The sequence below is a fragment of the Macaca fascicularis genome, chromosome 4 (genome assembly GCF_037993035.2).
Source record: "Macaca fascicularis isolate 582-1 chromosome 4, T2T-MFA8v1.1".
In the NCBI taxonomy this organism is placed as follows: Eukaryota; Metazoa; Chordata; class Mammalia; order Primates; family Cercopithecidae; genus Macaca; species Macaca fascicularis.
The window spans coordinates 31,107,172-31,135,164 of record NC_088378.1 but is presented as its reverse complement, the minus strand read 5'-3'; the positions used below and the strand labels follow the sequence as shown (position 1 = coordinate 31,135,164).

The 27,993-nt window shown below is 34.2% G+C and overlaps 1 protein-coding gene across 1 annotated transcript in view; it reads right to left on the bottom strand.

Annotated features, from left to right (window-relative positions):
• RSPO3 (R-spondin 3) overlaps positions 1-27,993 on the bottom strand; it is a 75,973-nt gene that overhangs the window by 13,542 nt on the left and 34,438 nt on the right. The window contains exon 4 of the mRNA XM_005551754.4: positions 25,812-26,009. Within this exon, the coding sequence (XP_005551811.3) occupies positions 25,812-26,009 (198 nt within the window). The remainder of the gene's footprint in view (positions 1-25,811; positions 26,010-27,993) is intronic.

The following is a 27,993-nucleotide window of genomic DNA, read 5'->3' as shown; positions in this document are numbered from 1 at the left end:
TAGAAAAAAAGTTTTAAAGGGGTAAAGAGCTTGAAATATCCCATATTTTTTATTTTGTGAGTAAAGTAAACTTCCTGTGTACCATAAGACCTAGTTAAGGTAATGCTATAGTTTAGATATTTGACCCTGCAAACCTTATGTTAAAATTTGAGCCCAAATGTTTGGGGTGGGGCCAAATGGGAAGTGTTTGGGAGTCATGGGAGTGGGTCCCTCATGAATGACTTGGTACCATTCTCATGGTAATGAGTGAGTTCTCACTCTATATTAGTTCCTATGAGAGAGTTTCCCAGAGAGCTGCTTCTTAAAAAGAGCCTGGTGCCTTCTCTCTCTCTCTCTCTCTGTTGTCTCACACATTCTCTCTTTTCTCCTCTAGTCATATGATCTGCATGTGCCAGTTCCCTTTTTTCTTCTGTCATGAGTGGAAGCATCCTGAGGCCCTCACCAGTCAGATACTAGTGCTATGCTTCTTGTACAGTTGGCAGAACTGTGAGCCAAATAAACCTCTTTTTTTGAATGAATTACTCAGCCTTAGGTATTCTGTTATAGCAACACAAAAATGGACTGAGACAGGTAGAAACGGGGATATGTGATCAATGACTGTATATAAGCCATTCCCTTATCTCCAGAGAATATTTAGAAGAAAGAGTAGTAGTCAGGGAGTGACTACAAATAATGGGGAGTGAAAATACTGAAGGAAAGCAGAAGTAAGATTGACTTACTTGTTTATCTGTTATGCCAGAATTTGGGGAGAGGAAGGTGAATCCCTTTTTTGTCCATTACATCTTGCCCACCCTTAATCAAGCACACTTTTGGATCCTACAAACTCTGCTGGAACTTTTAAACTGCAGAGGATTTAAGGAGTTAAGCACAAAATGTCTCTGAGGAAGCCTTCCTTGAGTATGAATGGGTCTGGGTGTGGGCGTGTGAATCAACCCTAACAAACCGAAAACAATACCAGGTGATTTCTAAAAATCAGTAACTCTTTTCAGGCGTCACTGAATAACCTCACAAATGATTTGCACTACTGCTAACAACACCTGGTAAGCAGTTGTATTATCTATGTATGATAATATATTTAACACATTTATATATGGGTTACTATATTTATATATTTTACTGTAGTAGTTGTTAAGTATCTTGAAGATCCCCCCTTACCTACCTATGTACTTCAAGATACATTTTCAAGGCTACTTCTCTATTAATTCTTCCCTGATCTTCTCCAGCAGGTGAGGAGGGATGTAGTAATGTATAGCTGCTATGACCTTGGGCTTTGAAGTTAGAAAGATCCAAGTTTGATTTTCTGCCAAGCTATTTAGTCATTGTCTATCCTTGGGGGATATTACTTAAACTCTCAGGACCTCATCTTTTAAAATGTGTGCTTAAAAAAAGTGGGGCATTAAATTTTAAATATCTGAAATACGTATCAGGAAATATGCATTTTAAACTTGGCTATATTACTCATCAGCAATGTGACCTTAAGTATAGCACTTTCTGTGCTTTGTTTGCCTCATTTATAAAATAGAATCAATAATTCCTACTATTTTCACTATTTGGGGTAGGTATGAGAAACAAATGATATATAAGTAGTTGAAAATGAAAAGAATTCTAAAATTATAATCCCTAAAATAAAAATCATTAGTAATGATAATAAATGGTCTCTATGAAACTATAAAACAGCTGAGTGAGTCAAGTCACCTTTAAAATTAGAACAGCCTTAATCTGGTTTGGGTAAAATCTGAGGAGCACTTAATCCCTTTAAGATGTTTGGTGAAAGTTGTTAACCCACTTAGTTCTTGCATATCTCTCAAATGTGTCATTCCTTCTTTATCCTCATTCAGTTCAAACCTCTGTCATCTCTAGAACCTCTAGAATGATTTTTGCAAAGATCAGGTTTTTTGTTTGTTTGTTTGTTTTCTTCCAGATATTTTCCACTTTGCTGTCAGGTTACCTTCTTACAGTGCAGAGGGCTGGTCTTTTATTCCTGTTTGATTTTGTTTGTTTTTAAATCTGCCCGGTGCCTGTACTCCCAAAGTTCTCAGCGTGGCTCAGAAGGCCCTTCCAAATCTGACTCTTGGTTATGTTATTGAGCAGCACCTCCTTCCCTAATTTGCCTTTGCTCAGTCACACTACATAGCTCACTATAATTTGATCACATCATGCTCTTTCTTGTTTTTGTGATTTTATTGATGCTATTTCTCAATGGAAAGTTCCTCTCTCTCTCTTTAGCTGGAAAATTCTACTTGGCCTTTAAGAGCCAATAATAATTTATCTCCTCTATTTCCAGAGGACATATCTGTCAATTTTGCATTTATTTGTTTACAACCAACTCTCCCATGAAATTATGAACTTCCAAAGGAGTCTCATAGATATTTGTATATCTTTGTAACGAATCTGTTGACCTTGAGATGCACAGATTATCTGAAATTATACAGATTGGTCCATTTAATTATGAGTCCTTAAAAGTGGAAAGTGGAAGAAGAGGCAGAAGAGTGTCAGAGAGATGCTGTGTGAAAAGGACTCAACCTGCCACTTGAGGTTTTGAGGCTGGAGAAAGGGGCCATGAACCAAGGTTTGTGAGTTGCCTGTAAAACCTGGAAAAGACAAGTAAGTGGATTCTACCCTAGAGTCTCCAAAAAGGAAGACAGCCTTGTTGATGCCTTGATTTTAGCATGGTAAAACTTATGTCAGCCTTCTCACCTACAGAATTGTAAGATAATAAATTTGTGTCGTTTAGGACATTAAGTTTTTGGTAATTTGTGATGACAGCAACAGAAAACTAATACAAACCCAACTTTGTAATGGTTTTCTTATATTTCAGATCACATATGTCCAAAACAGTTTTAAAGACCCTCATCCCACTATTCAAATGTTCTAGGGTAAACTAAATGAGATCATTTTGGTTATGAGCAGCATCTAATTTGTCTACACAGAATATTAGTACATAAAAGCTTTAATTTCCTTTCTGAAAACGTTGTTCCACCAAATTTGGATAAATTGAATTTATTGATAAGATGCAAACTAATAAATCAAAGGAAGTGGAGCATCAGAAGGAAACCACATTATAATTTTTATTACAAGTTTATACCTCTACTCTCAATCTAATTCTCTACTCTCAATCTAATTCTTACAGGAAGCAAAAATTTCCTTTTCCTAAACATGATTTGATAGATTATTAGTTGAATTATGAGAAAGGTATTATGTTATGCTTGGGTATTCTCCACTTTATTTTTACATATATGGTTGGCATATTTTTCTGTCCATTTGTGAACAAGAATTCCTATTAAGCAGAAATTCATCTGGACTCTATCATCTGCAAAATCAACTTTAAGACAAATGAAAGAATGTGAAAACAGGGACATTCTTTAAGAATGAAATTATGTCTTCCTCCATGCACCCACATCACTGTGGTTACAGAACTTTGGGGAATTTATTCCCATGTTTTCTCTCCTCTGGGTGTTCACTGCTTCAGTTCTTCCTATCAGAACCTCCTGAGGTCAGAGAGTTTTGCCCTTTTCAGAGACTTCTTTCGGCGGGTAAAGCCTTCTGAGCTAACCAGAAATCAAAATGGGATGCTGTATTATGTCAGAACCGTATGTTTAGTCTGCTTTCCTAGAAATAATCAAGAAAAGTTATATGTGAGAAGACACAGATGGTCCTTTCTCAGCAATATTTTCATATTTTTGAAGTATAATATAAAAGTATAGTTGATATCTACAACAATATTTTTTATATACACATATTTTTATTGATTCCATTTATAAAAGTTCACAAAGCCTGTGTGTGTGTGTGTGTGTATAATGTAATACAAGGCAATAAATGTTATATCATGTTGGCCCTTAACCCAGCATGTTTTTCTTTGAAAATCCATAGAAATTGATATTCTACTTCTGATTTATTACTGAGCATATTTATGGCGTGGAGAATATTTTTATTTGCCAGATTACAAATCATTTTAGGAAAATCTTTGAAGGGATACCTAAAACCATTTTGCGCCAATATTAATCATTTTAACCTGTCTTTTATTTTTACAATTATATAAAAAATAGGAAGCATGTTAAAGCTGCTTCAAGACACGTATTCTGTTATGAGTTTAGTAATTAAGAAGCTTATGTGTAGAACTTAGAGAATCTCAAGGAGTTGTCTGTGATATCATTAGCTGTCGTCCAGCCAAATAATACAATGTTTCCCCTTGCCAACTATAATATATAATCTACTATTTAAAAATCTATAAAGTGAAATATAATTAGTTAACATTTCAATATTTAAATTCAAGATGACTAGTAAAGGATTTCTCATATACTGCACAGTCCTAGACATGCAGCTAAATGTATCTATTAATATTCAATGAATACCAGGCTCATTTCATGCTCATTTCTATTTCAGGAAAGACTCAAAAAAGGACTGTGTTCCATTGATTATGAGACTAATACTAACGTGACAAAAGTTATTTCACCATTCTGTTTTTGCAAAAACAACAAGAAAACTATAATAACACAAACAAAACTCTAAGACCACTATTTGGCTCTCTCTGACTCCCTTCCCTGAAGAGCATTTACAACTGACTTTTGAGGAAAAACAAACACATTCATAAAAAAAAAATTGGCTTCTTGCAAGTCCTTTTCTCCTTTGTCTTCCAACTCTTTTACTCAAGCTATAAAAATAAAGTAAACAAATATTTTCAATTTACCTATTTTAAAACTTCTGTTCTTGTTTTGCCATTTCAGTTTTTCACTCTGCTCTTATTCATTCCTATAGTTTGGGACATACTATGCTCATACCTTATCATTAATTCTAATAGCATACGAAATTAAGTCTTATGATCAGTGCTTATTACTGGCATGGAGCATCTGGTGCTAATCTCAAATTGATTCCAGATTACATTGCATCCCTGTTGTCTTCCCGACAGGGCAATACCCTCTGCTGTCTCAGGGTCAAACATGCTACTCCTGCCTGCTTGTATGGCCAGCTGGGCTCAAGAAGGAAGAAACCTCATTGTTGACAGTTACCAGATGAATGTGCCCCTTCTGTGCAACTAAGAAATGGAATAGACGTTGGTGAGTGTTGGATACAGTTTACAAGCTTGAAATGCTGGGAATTCACATTTGTGATACTTAAGCAGATTTTAGTCTCATTGGCTTATGCCCAAGAATTGGGTAACATGTTATAGTTTTTGATGATTTGTTGGTTATTTGTTATTCTTTGAAATTCCCAAGGAATGAGCAAAATATCCAGCGGGAATATTGATGTGAGCAATAGACTTAACAGTCTCTTTCATGGGCCATCAGCTGTGGCACTTCACATCATAAACTCCAAAGGCAGGCTCACCACGGGTCAAAATTCACCCTCGTTGGAGGAAGTCCTCGCAGTAAGGAACGATCAAGTTCAAAATTATTCTTGGTTTAAAATACAAGGTTTAGGAATCTCAATAAGGTGAAGGAAAAAACAAGTTGTGTTTACCAGAAATAAAAATTTGCTGCCACAGGGAATTGTAGAGATTATCAAGCAAGGGTATAAAGATTCAGCTTCACGGAATGACAGCCAAACATTTTCCTCAATAGTTTGCAACAGGTGTCACCTGAGTTAAATGAAGATAATTTTGACTTTTATTTGAATTTAAATAATTATAAAACTCTGGAGTATAATATGTCTTCCTTAAAGTGTATCTTGAACTTTTTCATTGTCCAAATACTGGATTATTATACATTCATCCTAAATTACTTTCTGTTGACAATAAAATGAAGTGTCATGTTTCCCTAGACATGAAAACCCATTGTAGTTTTTTTAAAACTTATTCTTTGTATTTGTTTGACCATATCAAAAATAGTCATGGAAAATAGCTGACCCAACCAAGCAGAATTTTAGGACCCAAAGAAACCAGTAGTAAGGAATGAGTGTTTTAGGTCTATTCAAAAAAATAATAAATAAATAAAATAAAAAGGAAATAACAAGTTCCTTGATGTTGGAGCCCCAGCTCCTTTTGTTACAAACTTGTATTCGGCTTCCTTTTCTGCTTAGTCATTGCTTTAACTCCCACTCTGAGATTAATTGCGTGACCTCTGGAGATGAATGATCTTTCACTTAATCTTAGTCAATGCAATCTGGACAACCTCAGGTTTGGTGAGGTTCCTCTTGGGTGGTTTTCATTTGTTTTAGAACATTAAAGTATCTCATAAATCTATATTTATTATATTGGTGAGTAATCTACTGTAATTAAATATGAAATGCTGAAGACAATGTTACGGTAACATTAGGGTCAAAAACCCCTTTTTATGGTGATTCCACAGCTACAAAAATACCCTGGAATTTACTTTTGTCTTTATGTCTGGGTCTGTTTAACATTACAGAGCATCCAAAGGCATATCATTTTCAGATAGTCACTTTCTAAGTGTTTTAAAATAATAGTGATTTTTAAAATGATAAATACACAATTCTTATAAGAAAACAATTTAAGATGAATCTTAGAGAGAATTTGGCTAACGATACCCTTATTCAATATAATGTGTCCACATTTACTGGTATTATAAAATTTGGTGAACCAGTCTTAAAGAATCCAGGCTTTAAGAATATCCAGGTTTGATATTAGATCTCTTCTTACTAGTTTTCAAAATGAGACTAGTCTTAAGATGCAGAAATGAGGCTGAGTAATAACAAAATCAGTTTAAGCCCATCAATTTGTAATTTATGAGTTGGAAGGAACTGCCACAACTGTGCTAAAATTGGCCACTGCAATATTGACAGGGAGAAAAAGGATTTCTTAAGCAAATTAATATTGAAACAAACTATGATTTTTAGATGTACTTAAATGATCCAAAAGTATAAAGTTTTCCAGTAATTTATGCTCATATATGAACAAAATCGATATGGCCAGGTAGTATTATTTGATAACTGAAGTAGTCACCTATTCAGCAAGATGCTGAATATTGAAACACAAACTGAATAATATGCTTTGGGACTTTGTATTCAATAAGGGAATTCTATTTTCTAAGTTAGACAAATAACCAAAATAAAACAAATGGGCAAACTTAAGACAGACAAAAGAGCAAATATAGGAAAAAATATAAACGAATAAATTACTTTTAATTTGGGAAAATGTATACATTAGGAGACACATGAATTATTGAATGTAAAGAGAATGAGCATTGAAAGCTTTTGATGAGCTGGGGAAAATCACCTTTTTGCACTGAAGCAAGGTTGAAAACCTATTCACTAAGAAGTCTTAAAATCAAATAGATCTTCATGCATCTATGCTTAAAGTCAGGGATATAAATGAAAGAAGTCTAAGAGTTCCTCACTCATATGATTCCATGGTTAGCGTAAAGTTTAAGAGAAAGCTGCCCAAGGGTAGAAAGCTTCTCCATCAACCTAAACACTGTTTCTGTTAGACTTCCCTTTGAACTGCCCTAAGAAAACTTTCTTGGGTAATTCAAATGTAAATCTCTTATATCACTGAAAAGAAACACAAATAGACCATAAAATACTTAAAAAAAAAAATGTGTTGGTGACTATGTTCAATTCTATGACTCCGTACAATTACTTTCAATTATTTTATTATTGAAGTGATAAATAACTGTGTATCATACACATACTTAAATCTTTGAGGAAACAGAGGAAGACTAGTTCCATTCTAGTGGCTCTAGAGAATACGGTAGCAAGGAGATCAACTAGAAAAGTTATAGTCCTATAACTTTCGAGTTCAACTCGAAAAGATAGTCCTATCTTCCCATAGGACAATGGTAACAAAATAAAAGCTAGCACAGAAGCAGTTTCTTAACGGATCTATTATCCTGATTTTTAAAACATGTTTCTTTTGCTCTCTTCATACTTCTTAGTCCTCTGATAAGAACATATCCACCATTTCAAAATTATGCTAAATGAACTGTTTGTAAAAATACTCAAGCAATGCTAAAATGCAAACACAAATTTGTTCTTTTTTCTATTAGGCCAACCTTGAATTTGCAAAGCTCTAGTTCTGTTGCAAGTGCCTTAGAAGGCTTAATAGACTGCTAGTAGGTTTTACCACATCTTAATTCTGAAAATCTGTATACAATTTAAACGAAACATATCCATGTGTTCCTGACTAATTTGCCATCGAGCTTATTTTGTGAGCTCAATTTCATGCCTAAAAAGTATTTAAAAGCCTCTTTGAATTTTTAAGCCTTTGCCACGAGCAAGGTATCACAAATACACATGCTATTAGAAGTGGATTGATGTTTGACAACCCAACTAAACTGTAAATAGATATCAAGCAATACTGCTAAAGGAAATCAATGCTCCCATGCTTTTATAAAGAAATAGCTTAACGCCCACTGTGTGTCCACATGAATGAACATGTTGTGCAATTTTCATGTCAGAATGAAACTCATATTCTGTTAACAGCCAGTTCCCCTTGCTTCCAAAGTTAAACTACAATACTCTAGGAGAAATTCTGCACCATTCCCTAGTCTCAATCTCACGTGCCATCAGCAGATGTCTACAGCAATTGGGAGCAGCATGTATTTTTCCATATAGTTGTGTGTTCCCAAAGAACAAACCCAAAGTCATGCTGCATCTGCTTTCCTCGTACATGCATGTTGTATTCCCTCTTGGAACTCTACTCACTTTCAGCTTGCTTCGGGCTGAGAAGCCTCCTGGGGTGGGGAGTTTGCTTCGTGTCTGACATGTCCAATGATTCACACAGCATTTAGGAGACCATATATGCTTCATAAGTTGAGTAGAAAATGCAAACCTTTGAAATACATTTTTTAGTAAATTTTATTTTGTGTCTTCAATATTATTTTATAGAAATTGGATTAGGTATTAATTTTTACAACCTTTTAAAAAGCTAAATGAGATTCTTTATTAGGATTTATATTTAAACATAATCCTGTGAAAATTGCACAAACCACTTAACAACCTGAAGGTCACTGACTCTACTGACTGACAGCGCCTTTGTTTAGACAACATAATAGCACTAACATAACCATTTAGTGCATTTGAATATGATGTTGGCAATTTGTGAAAACTATTTGGCTTTAAAACATCAGTATGATTTGAAGCAAAAGAGGAAATCACTGGCCTATTTGCTAGTTAAGTTTGTTCTTTGAATAACAAAATGGTTGTCAACAGAAAGATGAAGCAGATTTGGTGGTAAAAAAGGTTTTCAATTTTTTCAACAATGATAGTATCTTTAACAAGAAATAATGGTTGATGCAAAGCCTCATGTGTGATAAGTATAGTTAGAAAAGAGCAGATGATTAGAAATAAATGATCATCTTGAACATGGGGCAAAAGTGTTGAAAAAGATAGAATGGAAAGATCAGATTGACAAAAGATTTAGGTTCTAGTACTGACTAACTTACTTATTAACTGGCATTCTTAAGGTAGTTATATACTCTTTTCATCAGCCTCAAATACTTGAAATATCAGTGGACTCAGAATTAGGTCTGGGTGTGAGTCCTGGTCTTTGAGTGTGAAATTCACTACTCACACTCAAAGTCTCAATTTCCTCATCTTTAAAATGCAGTCGATAACAATAATGCATATATGCCTGGAATATTTAAAGAATTAAGTGAGATAATTATGTAAAATTGCCAACAATTAAACAAATAATATTATTAAATCACAGTCCAATCGGAAAGAATTTATGTTAATATGCTTATGGTAATGGATATGGTTGAATAAGGACATATAACCCAAGTGAATGAATTTTTCTGTCTTTTGGCTTTTTGTAAGGTAATTTTGAGTCCAAGTGTAATTCCCCTGGAAAACCATTTTACCTTCATTGCAATAACTGGAGGTCTCATTTCCATTTTAATCATCATATGGATTCCCAGAATTATATAACCAGGTAACTGAACTACTGTGCCCTAACTCCTTAGTGTCTAGAGATGAATAAATCCCTGCCAGCTGTTATATTATTTAGTGGGGCTCTATGGAACATTAGGATTTAAAGCAACTCAGCATTTGGATATTATTTTTTTCTTTCTGATTATAAAAACCATATATATTAAACAATTTGGTTTTAGACTAGGAGATTAACAGTTAGGTGTGTGTATGTGTGAATGTGTGTGAGTGTATATATATATTTATATCTGTATATCTATAATGATTCATAAGTGTATTGTCCAGATTAATATAGGCTTGTGAAACAGGCATTTTAGTGTAAAGGTCTAGAGGTTCATGGCAATACAATGTTTAATATGATGAGTTAAAAATACTTCTGTTTCCTCTGTAATTTTAGGTGCTTGTAGTTAGAAGATACTAGATCACATGTTGATAGTTTTGTTCTTTTCATTATTCCGATACATATATTCAAGTCCTTAAGGTCTTAACTAACTTTTTAAAAATTTGCTATTACACACACATTTTTAGTTAAGCAATATACATGTGTCATCTGCCATTTATTAATATTAATTATAAATGACCAGTGGTTAATGGGATCCAAGTCCAGCAGCTGAGATTTTTCTAAATTTGACTTCCTTAGAGTTTATATAAAAAGTTTTCAGAGTAGTTCTCCCAAGCTTCTAGCCAATTTGAGGCTAGTTTGCAATCTAATGTTTTAGATTATATATTTAGCAATCAAAAAGAGGAAGGATAAGTGACAGAAATCATGAAAAAAAAAACATTATGTGAGAGGATTCGATGGGACAAATAAGAGGAAGATATATTGTTTAAAGTGATACAGTGTCATGTGTTAAACATTACAAGTTAAAGGCTATGTATACAGTATATGTTTTAGGAATGTTACAGTTTTATCTTTGTTTTCCATAGTTTTACTATAGTCATAATGACAAATGTGGAAGGGATGTTTCTATAAGTTGGTATAAATGAATATGAACTTGAGGAGAAAACCTAGAAAGAAAGAAATACAAAGCCCAGCATGTTAGTATATCATTAGAGAGCCACTTCTCAAAGCTACTTATTGCATGCTACCCTACAACATCCTACAGCTACAGCATAATGGACTCCAAGACATCTGATATAACCTCTGCACAATGCCTTGGGGAGCACACTGATATATTTTTCCTTCTGAGAGTCAAGCAATTTTCCTAAGAAAAACGTTTTGTGCTTTTCTGTAGGAAAAAGTCCACAGGAATGTCAAATACAGATTTTACCATGATTAAAACTGAAAAATGTAAAAGAGGTTTTAGAAAACATCTTGTTCAACAGTTTTAAAATACAGTACTTTGGTACAGAGCTACTGGTTGGCTAGACCTTACTTCAATAGAAGCACTTAGTTTGTTTTTATTTTATTTTAAATTGGGGTAAAAAACACATAACCATCTTAACCATGTTTAAGTGTACAGTTCAATGGCATTAAGTAAATTCACACTGTTGTATATCCATCACCATCATCCATCTTCAGAACTCTTTTCATCTTGCAAAATTTGAAAAGTCTGTATTCATTAAACAATCACTCGCCATTTAACCTTCCCTACTTCCTGGCAACTATCATTCTACTTTTTATTCTATTAACTTGCTACTTTAGGTACTTCATATAAGTAAAATCATATAGTATTTGCCATTTGTAACTGGTTTAAGTTACTTAGTATAAGGTCTTTAAGGTTTATCTATGCTGTGGCATGAGTTAGAATTTTCTTCCTTCTTAAAGACAATAGTATCTCATTGTCTGTCTATATCACAGTTTGTTTAATCTATTCATCCATCAATGAACACTTTAGTTGCTGCCATCCCAACTTTTAGCTATTGTAAATAATGCTGCTATGAACATGGGTGTAAAACTATCTCTTTGAGATTCTATTTTCAATTCATTTGGGTGTATACTCAAATGAAATTGCTGAATTATATGGTAATTATACATATATATATGTGTGTGTGTGTGTGTGTGTGTGTGAAACCAACATACTGTTTTCATAGTGGCTGACTGTACTATTTTACATTCCCATCAATAGTGCAAGACAGTTCCAACTTTTCCCACATCTTTGCAAATAATAAGGCACATCTATTTTTTATCATTGTATAAATTGGGCTCTACATACAATTTTAACTGAGCAGAGGGTTCTGTTGCTAAAATCCATTTTAAAACAATTCTTTTCTACTTCAATTTTCTCATCTTGTAAGCATCTGTAGATAGCCAAGCAATCTATTACCAGGAGGAAAGCAAGACCCAGTCAAATGCCCGCTAAAAGTTGCCCACTAAAAGTCTCCTCTTACTACTCCTACTTACATTTTTTTAAGCCTCAACTTTTTTGGCAGCCCTTCTCAGAACACCTTTCTGAGGATAACTCTCTTAGTCTAATGCTGAAATCTGCTTTACAGAATACCTGGCCCCAAGCCACATCGTTCAGCGAGAACAAACTGCTAGAACAGCCATTTTATTGAAGGGAGACTGTTTTCCATTGCAGCAGGGGAGAGTGGCTCAAGTAAGTGGCTCCCCTTGGTGCTTAAAAATAAGGCTCTAAGAAGTGATTAAAAAAACAAAAGAAGCAAGTAAGCAGTTAGTATGGTGATACATTATTAAATATCTGGATAGCTCCACAAATTGAATTAACAACGTCAACACAGTTCATGGTAAACAATACTACGCAAAACATTGTGTCCATAAAGTCTTATGATACAGTGGAAACCATAATGCACTAGGATTCACATTTGTTTTCTGTCATTACCAGCCCTGTGATAAGGTCACTTAGGCAAAATCACTTCAACTCTTTGGTGTTGCTTATTGCAAAAAAGAATGATGAAGTGTGCATCTCCAAGGTAACTTTTGACTTATTCTGATGTTTTATGTTTTGTTATTCCTACACAAGAGGAGGAAATCTAGAATTAGTTCTAACATAAGTCTTCTTAATTACATCAGCAGAGGCAGAAGAGTTTATGAGGGATACAAGGCAAGATAGCTTACATATACCTATGATCATAAGTACACACAAAAATATTTACACTAGTGTGCCTAGCACTATGTCTGGCACACAACTGTCACCTGTAATGCTTGTGAATTAATACCCACACATGTAAGATTGCAGTACCTAACAAATTTTATTAAAATCAGCATCCGAGAAGGAGAAGTTGTAATTACAAAAACAAAACAAAGTAAAACAAAAAACAAAACAAAAAACAGAAAACAGATAAAAAAAAAACCACCAAAAACAGATGCTGGTGAGGTTGTGGAGAAATAGACACACTTTTACATGGTTAGTGGGAGTGTAAATTAGTTTAACCATTGTGGAAGTAAGTTGGCAATTCCTCAAAGATCTGAAGGCAGAAATACCATTTGACCCAGTAATCCCATTACTGGGTGTATACCCAAAGGAATATAAATCATTCTACTGTAAAGATACATGCATTCATATGTTTACTGCAGCACTATTCACAATAGCAAAGACATGGAATCAACCCAAATGGTGATCAATGATAGACTGGATAAAGAAAATGTGGCACGTATACACCATGGAATATTATGCAGCCATAAAAAGGAATCAGATCATGCCCTTTATGAATGGAGCTGGAAGCTGTTATCCTCAGCAAACTAACACAGGACCAGAAAACAAAACACTGCATGCTCTCACTTACAAATGGGAGCTGAACAATGAGAACGCATGGACACATGAGGGAAAACAACATACACTGGCACCTGTTGTGGCCGAGGGGAGGGAGAGCATCAGGAAGAATAATTAATGGATGCTGGGCTTAATACCTAGGTGACGGGACGATCTGTGCAGCAAACCACCCTGGCACACGTTTGCCTATGTAACAAACCTGCACATCCTGCACATGTACCCCGGAACTTAAAATGAAAGTTGAGGGAAAAAAATAAACTAACTCAAGTATATCAGTAATATAAAAAAAGATAATCAAAACTCATTATAGTCAAATAAATACTAGAATAAGAAAAATATTTGCTATGCACATGACAAAAGGTTAATCTCTAATATACAAACAATTCCTATTAAGTGGTGTTTTGCTCAATAGAAAAATCAGAAAATTGGACAAAACATACAAATAGGCATCCTGTGGAAATTTGAATAGCCTCTAAACATGAGATTAGCCTTATAAATAGGAAAATGTCAATAAAACAATAGAATAGCATTTGTCAATCTATCATATTTGCAAGAGTTTAAAGGACTAATAACATACAGTTAGAGTCAGGATATGAGGAAACAGGTATTTTTGATGTATTCCACATGTGAACAGAAACACCTTTTTGAAAAATAATCTGGCAGAATATATTAATATTTAAAATGTTCACATCCTTTGGTTTATCCATCCAATGTTTGGGACTACATTTAATATTAGATCTCAGGATTATTGAGTGCTTACTCTGCGCCAGGCACAAGTCTGAGAGTTTTATACATACTCATAACTTCTCCCTACAATTTTGTAACATAGTTACTGTTATTATCCCATTGTACAGATGGGGAAAAATGGGATATATAAAGGCTAAAGAATTTGCTGAAAGTCATAGAGCTAGTTAAAAGCACAAATGAAATTTGAAACCACATGGTTCCAAAGCCTGTGTTCTAAATTCCATGATGCATCACCTCCTTTTCCTCTGATAGAAAGTGAATGCATCAGTTCATTAACATGATAGAGATTTTTGTTATAGTAAGAAGAGCAAAAAAATGGGAAACAATTTTACTATCCATCAATGGCAGAATGGTTGAACACATTATGTGATATTCATAGAATGTAACATTCTGCAGCTATTAAAAAGATGAATTAGAAAGACGTCCATGATATACAAATTTTAAAATGACACAGTAAACACACACACTATTGAGCTACCAAGGTGCACAATTTACTCTTTTTCTGTAGACATAGAAAGAAAAGTCAAAAGCATTTTATAAAGAAAATAATATATTCATTCTCTATGGAACTTTTATATGTCTATTTCTATAAACAGAAGATTAATGTGGAAGAATATACAGCCCACTTTCATATTGTTTTTCTCAGGGGAAGAACTGGACTGAGGGAGAGTGAGATTATTAATTTTTTATTTATGTATCTTTTAGGCTTTTGTGTTTTCACAAGAGCATGCACATCATTATTGATATTAAAAATATAGCTTTTGGGTAAACCAAACAAAGAAATGAATAAAACAAATAACAAACCCGTAGCTTAACTGAGATGGTTCTGGTTTTTAAATTATTTCAGTACTTTTATAGTTCACTAGGTTGACATTGCAAATATTAAACATTAGCTTTTGAAGATCATGAACATGAGAAGAAACAGTTATTCTATGAGCAGATAATTTTAATTAAAATAGAAGAAATCTGCCGAGATGGAAGGAAAGGGTGACAAGGTAGAAGGAAGGGTATAAAACATGGTAGAAAGCCAAGGGGCTGATGGAGAGAAATTAAATTTAAAAACTCCCTTGTCTTATACATTTCAAGACCCTGACAAACTAGACAAATGTGAAGCCACTACAGGTTTGCCAATGAAATACTTTAGTAACTGTATCTTAGCTGTTGAAACAGACCAAATTTGAAATAAAACAAAATCCCTTCATGATTTTGCTGTTGGCTGGAAAACAGATAAGCAGCATAGCAGATGTTTACAATTGTATTTATTACTGTGAGAAATATTTTACTATCATATTTACATGTTCCATAAAAAATAATTAGCCATCCAATTAGTTACATTATGAAAACTACTAATTACATTATGAAAGCCTAGGTTCTTATTTCTGTCAATTAAGACAATAATTTTTGTTCATGAGTTTTAATTAATTAGATATTAACTCATGATCCTAAGTATGCACATATTTTCTATATCTTTTATTTTTGGAATTAGCAACTATTCATCCTTTCTGCATGTGAATTTAGTATATTGATATTACCTAAAATGTGCTTTACTCAAAAAAGTGAATAGTAAGTGGCATTGTGCCTTCAGATATTACATTTTATGTAATGCAAAAGTAAAAGGAATGTCTCATTTACAGATGTACATGTTTTGCGTTGAGATGTAAAATGTAATTAAACTGTACTCAGAAACTCTTCCCTACATCTGATTCTTTGCAAAAATGGGAAAAGCAAGCTCTTCCAGCAGAAACAACAAGTAAACAAAACAACCATTTGCAAGACATATTTCTCAATTATGGCAGCTGGGGCTCACAGAGGCTAGAGCTATGACCTGGTGGTGTATACACAGTATAAACACCGGAGTTCAGTAATTAGGTTAGAGTTAATTTTAACGTTTCAGTGGCCTTGTGCATAATCAAGTAAAAGGTCATTGCCCACACTGGTGCATTTCACAAAGAACCCTCAGCAACTAGAAATGGACATGGACATGTCTTTACTTAAGCCTGCACAATTCAAATCCAGAAACCATTCATATGCATAGTAGATTATTTTTTCTATTCATTTAAAGCAGTTTACTTCCATAAAAAAGTTTCTAGCAAATGCAGAGAAACTAGAAAAAAATAGTTAAATTGAAATATTCTTAACATTATCCTAAACGTGTGTTTAGTCTGAAATAGATGGAAAAAAAACTTTGGTTACTCTTCCTCACTTAAAATTATTTTCAAAACCAGTATTGAAAAGGGATTATCTTGTAAAAGAACATACGTTTCTAGATTTGGTAAATTTTGTTTCTTGTTTGGTGGGGAGAGATGGGGGATGATTTACATCTGTTGTGTTTTTGTCAGTACCCTTGTTTCTAAACAGAGGCAGCAATCAAAATGGTTCACTTGACCCTGGCTTCAACTGCTGGCATTTTACTTAGACAGACCAATCTCAGGACCCTAATTCCTCTGCCACAGTGATTCAAAGCAGGGTCCACTGGAATCCTTTCATGAGATTGGGTGCAGGGATACTGAAAGGGAGAGTAAGAACACTATCCTTTTTTATTTGGAGCAATGTGGATATATAGACTTGGAGCTGCCGGGAGCCAGTTTTCCTCCCAAAAGGAGAAAGACTCTGCAGCAGAGGAGAATAAGGCCAACAAACAATGAGGAATGAAGGCAATGTGAGCTGAAATGGTGAGAAAGGGTGAGAGCAGAAGGCGATGGACCCAGTGATACTGTTTGAGGACTTAGTGCAGTCTGTGGTTAAGCCAATAATTTTCTTCTTGCCTAAGATAATTTGAGATCTGTCATTTTCAATTAAAATGTCCTGCAGAATGGCAGAACAGTGAGCTTGGTGAAAAAAGGACTATCATTGAGCGATACATGCTAATATATTGTTTTGCTATTAAAGTAATAAGTATGTCATGTAAATATTTTTTTTACAGAAACTGAAAAACAGAAAAATTTTAGAAAGGTATTTCTGATTTGGGACGTGAGAAACGGGATGCTTTAAATGAAAGGTAAGGAACTGAGTAGGACATTAAATAGAAAGAGAAGGGCATGTAGAAGAGAGTGAGAAAAAGTGGATTAAGAGGTTTTGAAGAATTTTCCATTCCTATCCATTTTGTCATGCCAATGATAGCCTACTTAGTCACATCTCTTGAGAGGCCCAAGGATAAGGCATCTACTCCTTTCTGCAGACTATGACATCTACAAAGTTAGTCTGTAATGCTTCTATGAAGAAGTTGCTGGAGGAGATAAAAAGCAAGATGATGATCTATGGAAAGAATAATTCTTTGTGCCTTCAAATGTGGGGTGTCTCCTATGCCAAAGAGGTTTCGGCAACACTAGCAGTTTTAAGGAGAGACTCTATTAAGGAGATGGGAAGGAGAACAGGAGAGAAAGGAGGGAGTGTCTTTTTGCTGGAGAAATGTTTACTTTGCAATTAGCAAAGGACAAGAAGCTTCTTTTGGAAACTATATTTGGGGGTCCAGAATTTAAATTTATGCTGATGCTCTCCGAGTCTCTCTCTAGGGAACCCTCCTAATTGGCAGGGATCTCAGTTGGCTAGAACAGGCTGTAAAGGAAGCCAAGGTCTTGGGGTCATTTCTCCAAAGGGCCGGTTAACTCAGCCTTGTTCCACAACCACAAGCTGTACCTTTAACCCTACTTAGCCATCTTACAAAAGCATATTAGCACATCAACATGGTGGTCACAGAAAAAATAGATGTATTAACATTGAGACCAAAATGAAATGTAAGCAGAGAAATTTCATTTTTGCCAGCATTAACAAATGTCTTTGTAATGTGTTAGGAAAATCTAATGAAGACAGTAGCTACTGGAGGTACAAATCACAAAGGTGAAAACTGTTAACAAAGGTATATGCTTACGAAAGGGCTGATCCTCTATGGTCATTACCATATGGACTGATATAAACCATTTAGAATATAAGATCTATGATGAAAAGAATTTTGTCTTTTTTTGTGTACTGCTTTATCCTCAGCACCTACGAGTGCCCAGCATGTGGTGGAAGTTTAATAAATATTTGTTGAGCGTATGAAGGTATCTTGGCCTCACATTTTATTTGTTCTTCCTATTCTGCCCTTTACAAATTAGAAAGTACAATAGAAATAATATCCAACGCAACATGTCCTGCATCAACAGTTGACTGTTTTTACAAAGGAAGGAAGGAAATTTACAAAGGAAATACAAATCTCTTACTGCATTTCAGACAGTAAGAGCTTGTTAAATGAATGAGCAATCACACTAATCTAACTACAAACAAGAGAAAGACCTCTAGGGTAGATTGCAAAAACGGCTATAATTCTCCTCTCCCACCCTATGTATGCATGCCACCCTGCAAAGTAAGTTTGCACTTTTTCCTGCCAAGAGATAAAATCTGTTTCTTCAACTCTTGAATCAGGAATAGGCTTATAACTAGTATAGGCTGACAGAATGTGGTGGAAGTAAAAACTATGGCAGGTTCTGTGCCTAGCCTCAAGAGGAATGACTTCACTTTTTCTACTTTGGAAGGCTGTAGGACCTCCTGCCATCTTGATGATAATAGAAACATGGCAATTTCCTCATTCTCCAGCCATCCAACAATGTGATGGAGCCCAGCCAAGATCAAAATTGCCCAATAGGTTTCAGCCTTAATTGCCCAGCCACAAATTGTTAAGTGGTTGTTGTTTTAAGCCTCTATGTTTTGAGGTTATTTGTTATGCAGCAAAAGCTAGCTGAAACAATCCTCATGCAGCTGATCTAAACAATGGCAAGATCATTGTTTGCTTAGGAGCTGAAGAATGCTAACACTCTATTCAATAATCTGACCACTGTGTGTTATGTCACACTCACCAATGGGTCACAAAGCACTAGATATTTATAAATATCACTAAGTGAAATCTCAGAGAATATGGACATTTTCAAGGATCATTTATTACAAAGTCTGTTTTAAAATAGGAATGCTGAGGTACACACCAATTAGCAGAAAAGCCTACAAATAATTTTTATGCTATCATAGGAATGAAGGAATTACATGGATAATAATAACAATTAAGTATTTCCCACCACGAATAATGTCCACCATGATTTTTGACCACTGTTAATAAAATCCCCAAAATCTCAGGGAGTCTACAAAAATGGTATGGAGCAAACTTGGTCTGAATTGTAACTGCTGGTTGAGTTCTAAAAACTGATATATCAAGGATTGCAAGTCATGAACTAAAGGCTTTTTATTTTCTGCAGAGCTTTTTCTTTAATGTTGAGAAGTTTAAGAACATATAATAGGATGTAAAATGTGTTAGAGGCAAGAAACTTAATAACTGTTATTTCATTTTTTTTTTCTACATTGATCCAGGTGTTGGCTGTGATTCTGCTGCTTCATTATGACACAGGCGAGTCAACTGTGCATATAAAGCCTGTCAGTTCAGTCTTAAACCCAAAAACCTAGGCAACAAAGAATCCTCACAAAGATCCTGCTATTATAATGTCAATGGCAGAGGAAACAATAAGAGATTGGGGCCTGTCACTGAGGTTATAAAATGTTTTCACCTATATGGATAATACATTCTGATACTTGTCCACTGAATTTACAAGGTGATGTGATGTTTCAGCGATTAAATTGGAGGTGGTGGGAAAGAAAAAAAAAGGAATAAGGATTGAGTAATATAGCTAAGGAGAAAAAAAATCATATAAAAACAAATAATAGGTCATATGTGACCATGGTTAAAGAGCATCTGAAGACCAAACATGTTTTTATGAGAGATTTTAAAGATTAGTAGTGAGGTAGGAGGTAGGGCTTGACTCATGAGGTGAGACTTGACTCTGGAGGTGGAGTTCAGACACCAGATCAAACTGAGGACTAATTAAAACAGGCATGGGGTGGAAGCACCTTTCTAAAAGACATACCCACCAATGTGCCATGTCAGTTTGCCATTGCCATGGCAACACCCAGAAATTACCACCCCTTTTCATAGCAACAACTCAACGACCTAGAAGTTACCACCCTTTTCCTAGAAATTTCTGCATAATGTGCTGCTTAATTTGCATCTAATTAAAGTTCAGGGGTTGAGTTCAGGGGTTCAAGACCAGCCTGACCAACACAGTGAAACCCCGGGTTTACTAAAATACAAAAAATTAGGCAGGCATGGCAGCATGTGCCTGTAATCCCAGCTTCTCAGGAGGCTGAGACAGGAGAATCACTTGAACTCAGGAGGCGGAGGTTGCAGTGAGTCGAGATCGCGCCACTGCACTCCAGCCTGGACGACAGAGTGAGACTCCATCTCAAAAAAAAAAAAAAAAAGGAGAATACATTCATTTACATTAAGGAATATCTCTCTGAAAACAAGGCTTGTTATTTATTACAATAGTCTACCTTTCTTGGAGGTTTTAAATATAGTAGAATATTTTTGTGTGGCTCTGGAATATTTTAAATTAAAAGAATATTAACTTTGAGTAAAATTGATTTTTGCCTTTATAGTGGGGAGCAAAATATACCAACGGTTTTCATTGGTAGCAATTGATCCTCCCCAGAATCTGAACAAGCAACCCATTTAGGTAGGGAATGGCTAGGCCCCAAGAAGGATAAAAAGAGACACAAGAGAGACCATTGAGTTTACACCAAGATTTCTCATCCTTGGTCCTCTTAGCAAATAATAATGTGTCTTGGGGAGCAAAGTTGTCCACAGTTGAGAACCACATTCTCTAATGCCATTATTATCTCAGCTCTGTACTTTGTTAATTTTTTTCTCAGAACTATGTCAAGAGACTAGTGCACTAACAGGTGTAGGGAAAGAGTAGAAAGATCCCACTCCCCAGTGCTTAACCAGGATGACTGTCTTCAGGTCAGCTGGTCTTCATGAGGTTAAAGTAGGGAGAGGACATGAAATAAATACTCAAAGCCAGTTGGCATCCACAATTTTGAGCTAATAAATCCATCTATATGGATTTGATGAATTGTACTGGGAATCTTAGCTAAATATCTTGTTTTAAATCTGAATTAATATTTAATATAATAAATCCTTTCCATAGAACTCAATGATACAGCAGTGGAGTAGTTATTTTTTAAGGCATAAACTAAAGGACAGCAGAGGAAACACAACAGACTCACTGCCATTTTGGCTTAGATTTTTAAAAACTGATCTTATTGTAATTTAAATATAGTACTTACAATAAACATAATATGTATTTATAATATTGGTATTAGAGGGCATGATTCATAACACTTTATAAGTTAACACATAAGACATTTCCTTTATGTAATGCCTGGTAGACTTTTATTATACTTAATTTTGAGAAAGTATGTAAGGCAACCTAGAGTATACACAAATAGTACAATAATACAATGATTCCCACATTTGTTTCTTCCGTGGAGTGTCCCTAAACATTTTATTTCTTTCTATTTTAAAGGGTTCCTTTTCTGTTTCTCTGGTGGAATGAATGCTAGCTTATCTTTATACCAGGAAGGTAGATCTCCACCTCACTTCCTCCAGCAACGTACTCTTCTCTCTCCTTCCTATCCCAAGATCTTACACTAACGTGACTAATAAGAATCTTTTTCATAAAATTAACCAAAGAACAAAATTTCTTTTATTCTTGGTGTGTTGCCTTAAAAACCATCTATAGGAAATTCTCTTTAGTTAATTAGAGGAAGGTACAAATGAATGAAAAATGTGTTTGTTGACTCTGCTTCCACCACCACATACACAAAACTACCTTTTTACATCAAGTGCAGGTATACACACGTCTTCCTGAGCTGTTTCAGTTTTCCTTATCTGAGATGGTTACACACTGTATGTCCAAAAAGTCAATAAATAAAATCTGGCAATCACTGGAAATGCATTTTCTCCTTGTTTACTTCTACTTAAATATGATGTTTCAATACACATGTGATAATAGTTTATATACTAGTCTGTATAATCTCTTAAAATCTATATTTTTGATATTTCAAATATATAATTCAATTAAGTTCAAGCTAGAAAGAATTCTATTGGTAATAACCTCTTACTAAAGTTAGTAATTGATGGAGAAATTCAGGCTGATTAAAAGGTAGCATGTCAAGTAAAGGGGAATAATCTGAAATACTGTAAACAAATACATGAGATAATTTAAATGTAAGGATACAACAATTAAATTTATCTCCTCGGGTTAACTTATTCTAAGCATGAGAAAATGGTAGTGAAGAAAAAATGTGTGTAAGATTTTGCAACACATACATATTTGAAAAGCATCTCCCAACTAGATGAATCCACTCTGTTCCTACAAACTATTTTCTTCTATTCAACTTCTTATTTGTGTACATTTTGAAAAGTCATTTCTGGATCTTATCATTCTTCCCTGGAGATCTTGCCTTTGGCAATTTCAATGGAGCAGAAAAAATCCTGAACACATGCTTCCTACCTTTTTCAGATATGAGTTATCTACCTCTGTCTATTGTTAACCTCTTAGGCAGGGATCACAGACCTAACTTTAAATTCAAGCTTTAATTTTATAAGAAAAGCTTTATCTTTTAGTATGCTCATCTAGAAATGCTCAAGCTATGAACCTAAAAGAATCTTCTGATTTTTTTAATCTATAAGCATCTGGGAGCAACTCAAATAATAGCTATCCTAAGTGTGAGGGGAAGTCATGTCTGTACCGTACCACTTATGGTGTTTATCTTTGAAGTTGATTAAATGTTTCTAATGCTTACTCTACTTAAAATAAGAAATGTCAACTTATATAGAAAAATATAAAGATAAAGTCCTCTACTAAATTTGCTCTGATGATATGCTTCTCTCTATGTATATGTGGGGATCTTATCCTTTAGGTTATAAATTCAAGACGAGTAATTGTCAAGATATTTTTATTATATATTATACATAATATATAAATATATAGTAGAGCCTAAATGAAGACCCTGGATAATGTTATTATTTTGATATGATGCTTGATAGAGAGGATAGGGTGGGATGTCCAGAGGTCATTATTACTTTTCTATCTGGTTTGTGTTCAAATAGGATACTGGCTAACTAAACCTTAAGAGAAGTTAAGAAAACTGGAGGATTAGAGAGATAAACAACAAAGAGAGAAGTGATTTTCTTCCTACCTTAAGTTTCTAGGCTACTTAAAAAAAGTATTTGATAAACACCTTGAAAAATAAATGAAGAAAAATAAAAGTAGGACTAAATCTGGAAAGTAAATTGTAAATATGATTCGTATTTGCCACTTGTTAGTCTATATTTTATAAAATTTGAAAAAATAAAACACCTAAATTTTTCTAGCTGTATAAACTTCTCTTTGTAAATGTAAAATGTCACTGTATCCTCAGAGGGGAAGAAAACAAACCAGAAAGACAGTTTTGAGCAAAATCTTATGTCACAGGTTACTGTTTCAAACTTCTTGTGGTATTATTTATTTTATCTTTTTCTAGATGAGATAAATGCCAGTTTTAACAGCTGACATTTTCAATGTTAATGTTTAAGTCAAGTGCTACTAAAATATACTCTATTGAAAGATCACATTCTCAAGTAAAAGTAGTAAAATGTAATTAGAATTGTGATTTAATTCTGCTATTGGATAACTTTCTTCACTTATATTTTAAAAGGAATGCATACTGAATACTGATTAATAATATACAATCTTTGTGAAAAGAATGATATGAGCAAAGACCACCTACCTGTAAGTCATTAAATTTTAAAGAAATTTAGTAAACATAAGTAAATGTATGGCAATGGGAGCATACCAACAAGTAGAATGATGAAATATTTGACTTCCAAATCCAACTTTTAAAATCTAAGATGTTTTAAATTAATTGGTAACAAATGCCAAAAGGCTTTTTCACTAGCCAGCTTTCATTCCTTAAACTAAATTTTAATCAAAACCTCCTACAAATTTACAAAAGTTTGAAGTTCTCTTTAAATAGCCCATGTCTTCAAGAATTTTTTCACATTAACTACTTGATTAGAATGGCAGAAGCAGGTTTTATAGCTTTTGGTGAGGGCCAATTCTTTTGGCATAATGGATGTTTCTTTGCAATGTACAGGTGACCCAAATTCTCTCTTGTATAAGCAATGTTCAAGTTTGCAGTGTCCTCTTCCGTGTTCTCTTTAAACTAGTTCACATGTCTATAATCTCCCTTACTCTATGATGTTGTGATTATCTGTTCAAACATCTCAACCTTTCACGGTGTACCTTCACAATAGAGAGACAGTACGCCATTCAGTTGTGAATCCTTAGGCCCTAGTACTGTGCATAGCCATAAAGTAAGAATATAATAAAACCAGGTTGAATGAATAAATGAATGAAATAAGCTAGTAAATGAATGAAATAGCCTAATAAACGTCAACTATGGAGAAATAAGCTAAGAAAGGTCAACTACAGAGGCAATCAAACCCCTTTGGAATTAATTGAGAAGATCATTTATAGACTCACCAGATAACTGCCAATAGTTACATAAAACTACACAACGTATTATTTGTAGGAAGTGGTGCTAAAGATGTTAATGAGAAAGATAGAAAAATGATATTTTAAAGATCGGCAACTGAGGGTCTTCTAGCTGGAAGTTTATTCACCCTAATGGATCATATTATTAAATGGTATATTTCTCCTTGTTGATTTCATAGCAAATTCTAATAGTTAATACTGATGGAATAGGTTCTGTAATCTGGTCTATAAAGTTAGTGTGATATGAAAAGAAATCTGGAGACAAGTATCTTTAATGATTTTGCTATATTCATAAAATGTGGCCTTGATCATTTTATTCAAAATAAAGTCAGTATTAACTGTACTGACCAGGTATGGTGGCTCACGCTTATAATCCCAGCATTTTGAGAAGCTGAGGTGGGATAATTGCTTGAGCCTGGGAGTTTGAGGTTGCAGTGAACTATGATGACACCACTGTAATACAGCCTGGATGACAGAATGATATTCTGTCTTTAATTAATTTTATATATATATATATAAAATTATATATATATATATATGCTTTTGTAGCTAAGCATATATTATATATTATATACATTATATGCTTGTATATAATACATAATACATTATATATTTATATATAATATATTTATATAATATAAATATTAATATATTTACATATTATATAATATAAAATAATATATAATTATATATAATATATAATATTATATATTATATATATATATGCTTAGCTACAAAAGCTTACCACTAAATTTCCCTACTTTGGTTTGCAGGCAGTGAGGAAAGGAATGTTTGATGGCAGTGTTTCTTTGTCTTGTTCTTATACCAAAAGTCATTAGACTTTGTATTTATGAGACTTCCCAAAAATTTTCTAAGTACTAGGAAAGCAGATTATATTAAAGATAATGCCCTAAATGCTTACAATACAACGCAGTTCATCAAAGTTCAATTACCACACTTCTATAGTAGTTTAAAGTTCTGACATCAGGCTCCATATTTTGGAATTACCACATCTATATTCTGTAATTTATAAGCAACGTTCTTGTTTGGTACACATTTTAGGATATTAGGCATGAGAGATAATGCCAAATGTTTCCTAAGAAACAAAATGAAAAGTGCAACAGATTATGAGGATTCAAACAAGCACATTTTGTTATTATGATTGTACCTCGTTCTCCCTTCTGACACTTCTTCCTTTGCACTGTACACTTTCTTGTCTCATTTGTGGGGGGACACAGGTTACCCTTTGCTGAAGGATGCTGCATTATTTCTCGGACCCGTGTTTCAGTCCCTCTTTTGAAGCCACATGTTTTTCCCTTCTTCGTGCATGGACTCCAAGGATTCCATTCACTGACCTCACAGTGCACTGAAAGAGAACAGAAGAAACAGACTCAGTTGGCTCACAACCACTTTCACTATTGTTGAGTTAAAAAAAAAATTTGCTTCAATCAAAACTTGCTCAAATTTGAGCAGAAATCTTGCACATCAAAGTCGGGCAAGATGACCTAAATATAAAAACAAGAGAATGGGAAAGGCAGAAATTGAATGTTTTCAGTTTGGTACTCATTATCAGGTAAACTCATTTTTGCATTGGATTTCCTTTTTCTTTAGATTGATTAGCACAGGCACTAACCTTAATATAATCACTAAAATTGATCAATTCTTTATAATTTCCAGAGCACTGCTGCAATTGTTGATTGATCCTGACCTGAATTTGAAGAACAGTTGTTATACTATGTGTTAGAGAATTGATTCTCAAACTTTAGCATGCATCAGAATCACTTGGAGGGCTTGCTAAAACAAAAAATGCTGGAGCTTTCCCCACCAGCCCCCACCAGAGTTTCTGATTCAGTTAACTGGGGTAGGACTGTGAATTTGCTTAACAATACAGGTAATGTTGATTTGCAGGTACTGGGAACACCGTTTGAGAAACTCTGTGTTAGAGAACGCTTGAGCAGAAAATGAATCCAGGTCTTTGGCCTACTATTTACTGCCTTTTCTTACTTCATGTGCTGTTGTATGCTTAAATATTGATATCTGTTACTGAGTATGGTTCAGACATAGCGGTGTCTATTGTATGTGAATTCTGGGTCAATTTCAGCTGATAACCTGCTTCTAAAATTAACCTGATCAAGTGATTCCTAAGATGACCTGATGTACTTTTTCTGAAGCTTCTTTTGGAGATTTGGTTCCTTTTTCGGTGTTAGTTTCTTTTTTTTCAATAATGGCTTTCTCAGGTTGTAACAGATTTTTGCACTTCTAAAGAAAAGAAACATCTACAAGGTGCTATTATATTTATGTCCCTAAAACTTTCTAATGTATAAAAACAGCTAGCAACAGTAACTCTTTCAGATGATTTAAGACTGTCTTTCCACAAGAAGAAGTTTCCAGTAACCTCCCTTATTGCCTTCTGATTTAATGATTCCTTACTTTAGAGCAGAATACTATCTCTCACAACAGCCTCAAGAAAGAAAACTTAAATGTTTTAGAAATTTAAATCCATTTATGATACATTTTTCACAGGCCTTTTCAGGCAGTTTTAGGTCCCTGAGTGCAACACGGAATTAAATGGAATTGATTAAATACATGACTTTAGGTTTCTGTTAAGTGAAATGAACTCTATTGAACCATTTTAAAATAGTCCTCATGCTCGGTTATACCATTACAATTTTCATTCAAGAGTAGAGTAACTAAGTCAATTAATAATATTATAATCTCTTGTTGGTTATGGATATTATCTTGCAGCATGCCATGCTGATATTAACCATTAAAAACTAGCGTATCCTTAGCATTCCAAAAAAAAAAGCACCTCCAAAAAAGCAAATGAGAAGAGGAAAGTCAATGTTTGTGAGCTGTCGCTTTGTCCAGTATTCATTTAATTCCAGAATTAAGAGGACTGAATTAGAAAAAATTATCTGATGTGCAAGTGACCAGAACTTCGGTGCTCTTTCGTAATAGCAAAAGTGGTCTAGGCAAATGTATACTTGGACTTAAGAAAAACATATTTAAAAAAATACAGCTTAGGTAATTATTAGTTTACAGTCAGAAGATGAATGGTTTTAAAAATTAAATTCTAAGGACAACCTTAGATAGTTTCATTGGTGGAGGGCACATATTCAAAACTAATGAGTTTAGGTAGTAAAAAGCTCTAATGAGACCAGAGAGCTAAAGCACCATGAGATGAGGCAAATTTATCTTAGAGAAATACTGTAGAATAAACCTACAATGTTAGCATCCAAATAATATTTCCAGAAAAAGAATGAAAACTGAAAAAAAGTGCTAAAGACAACACAAAAGGTGATTTAAGTTCTCTTCAGATCATTTAATGAATAATGTGGAATCGAAGCACT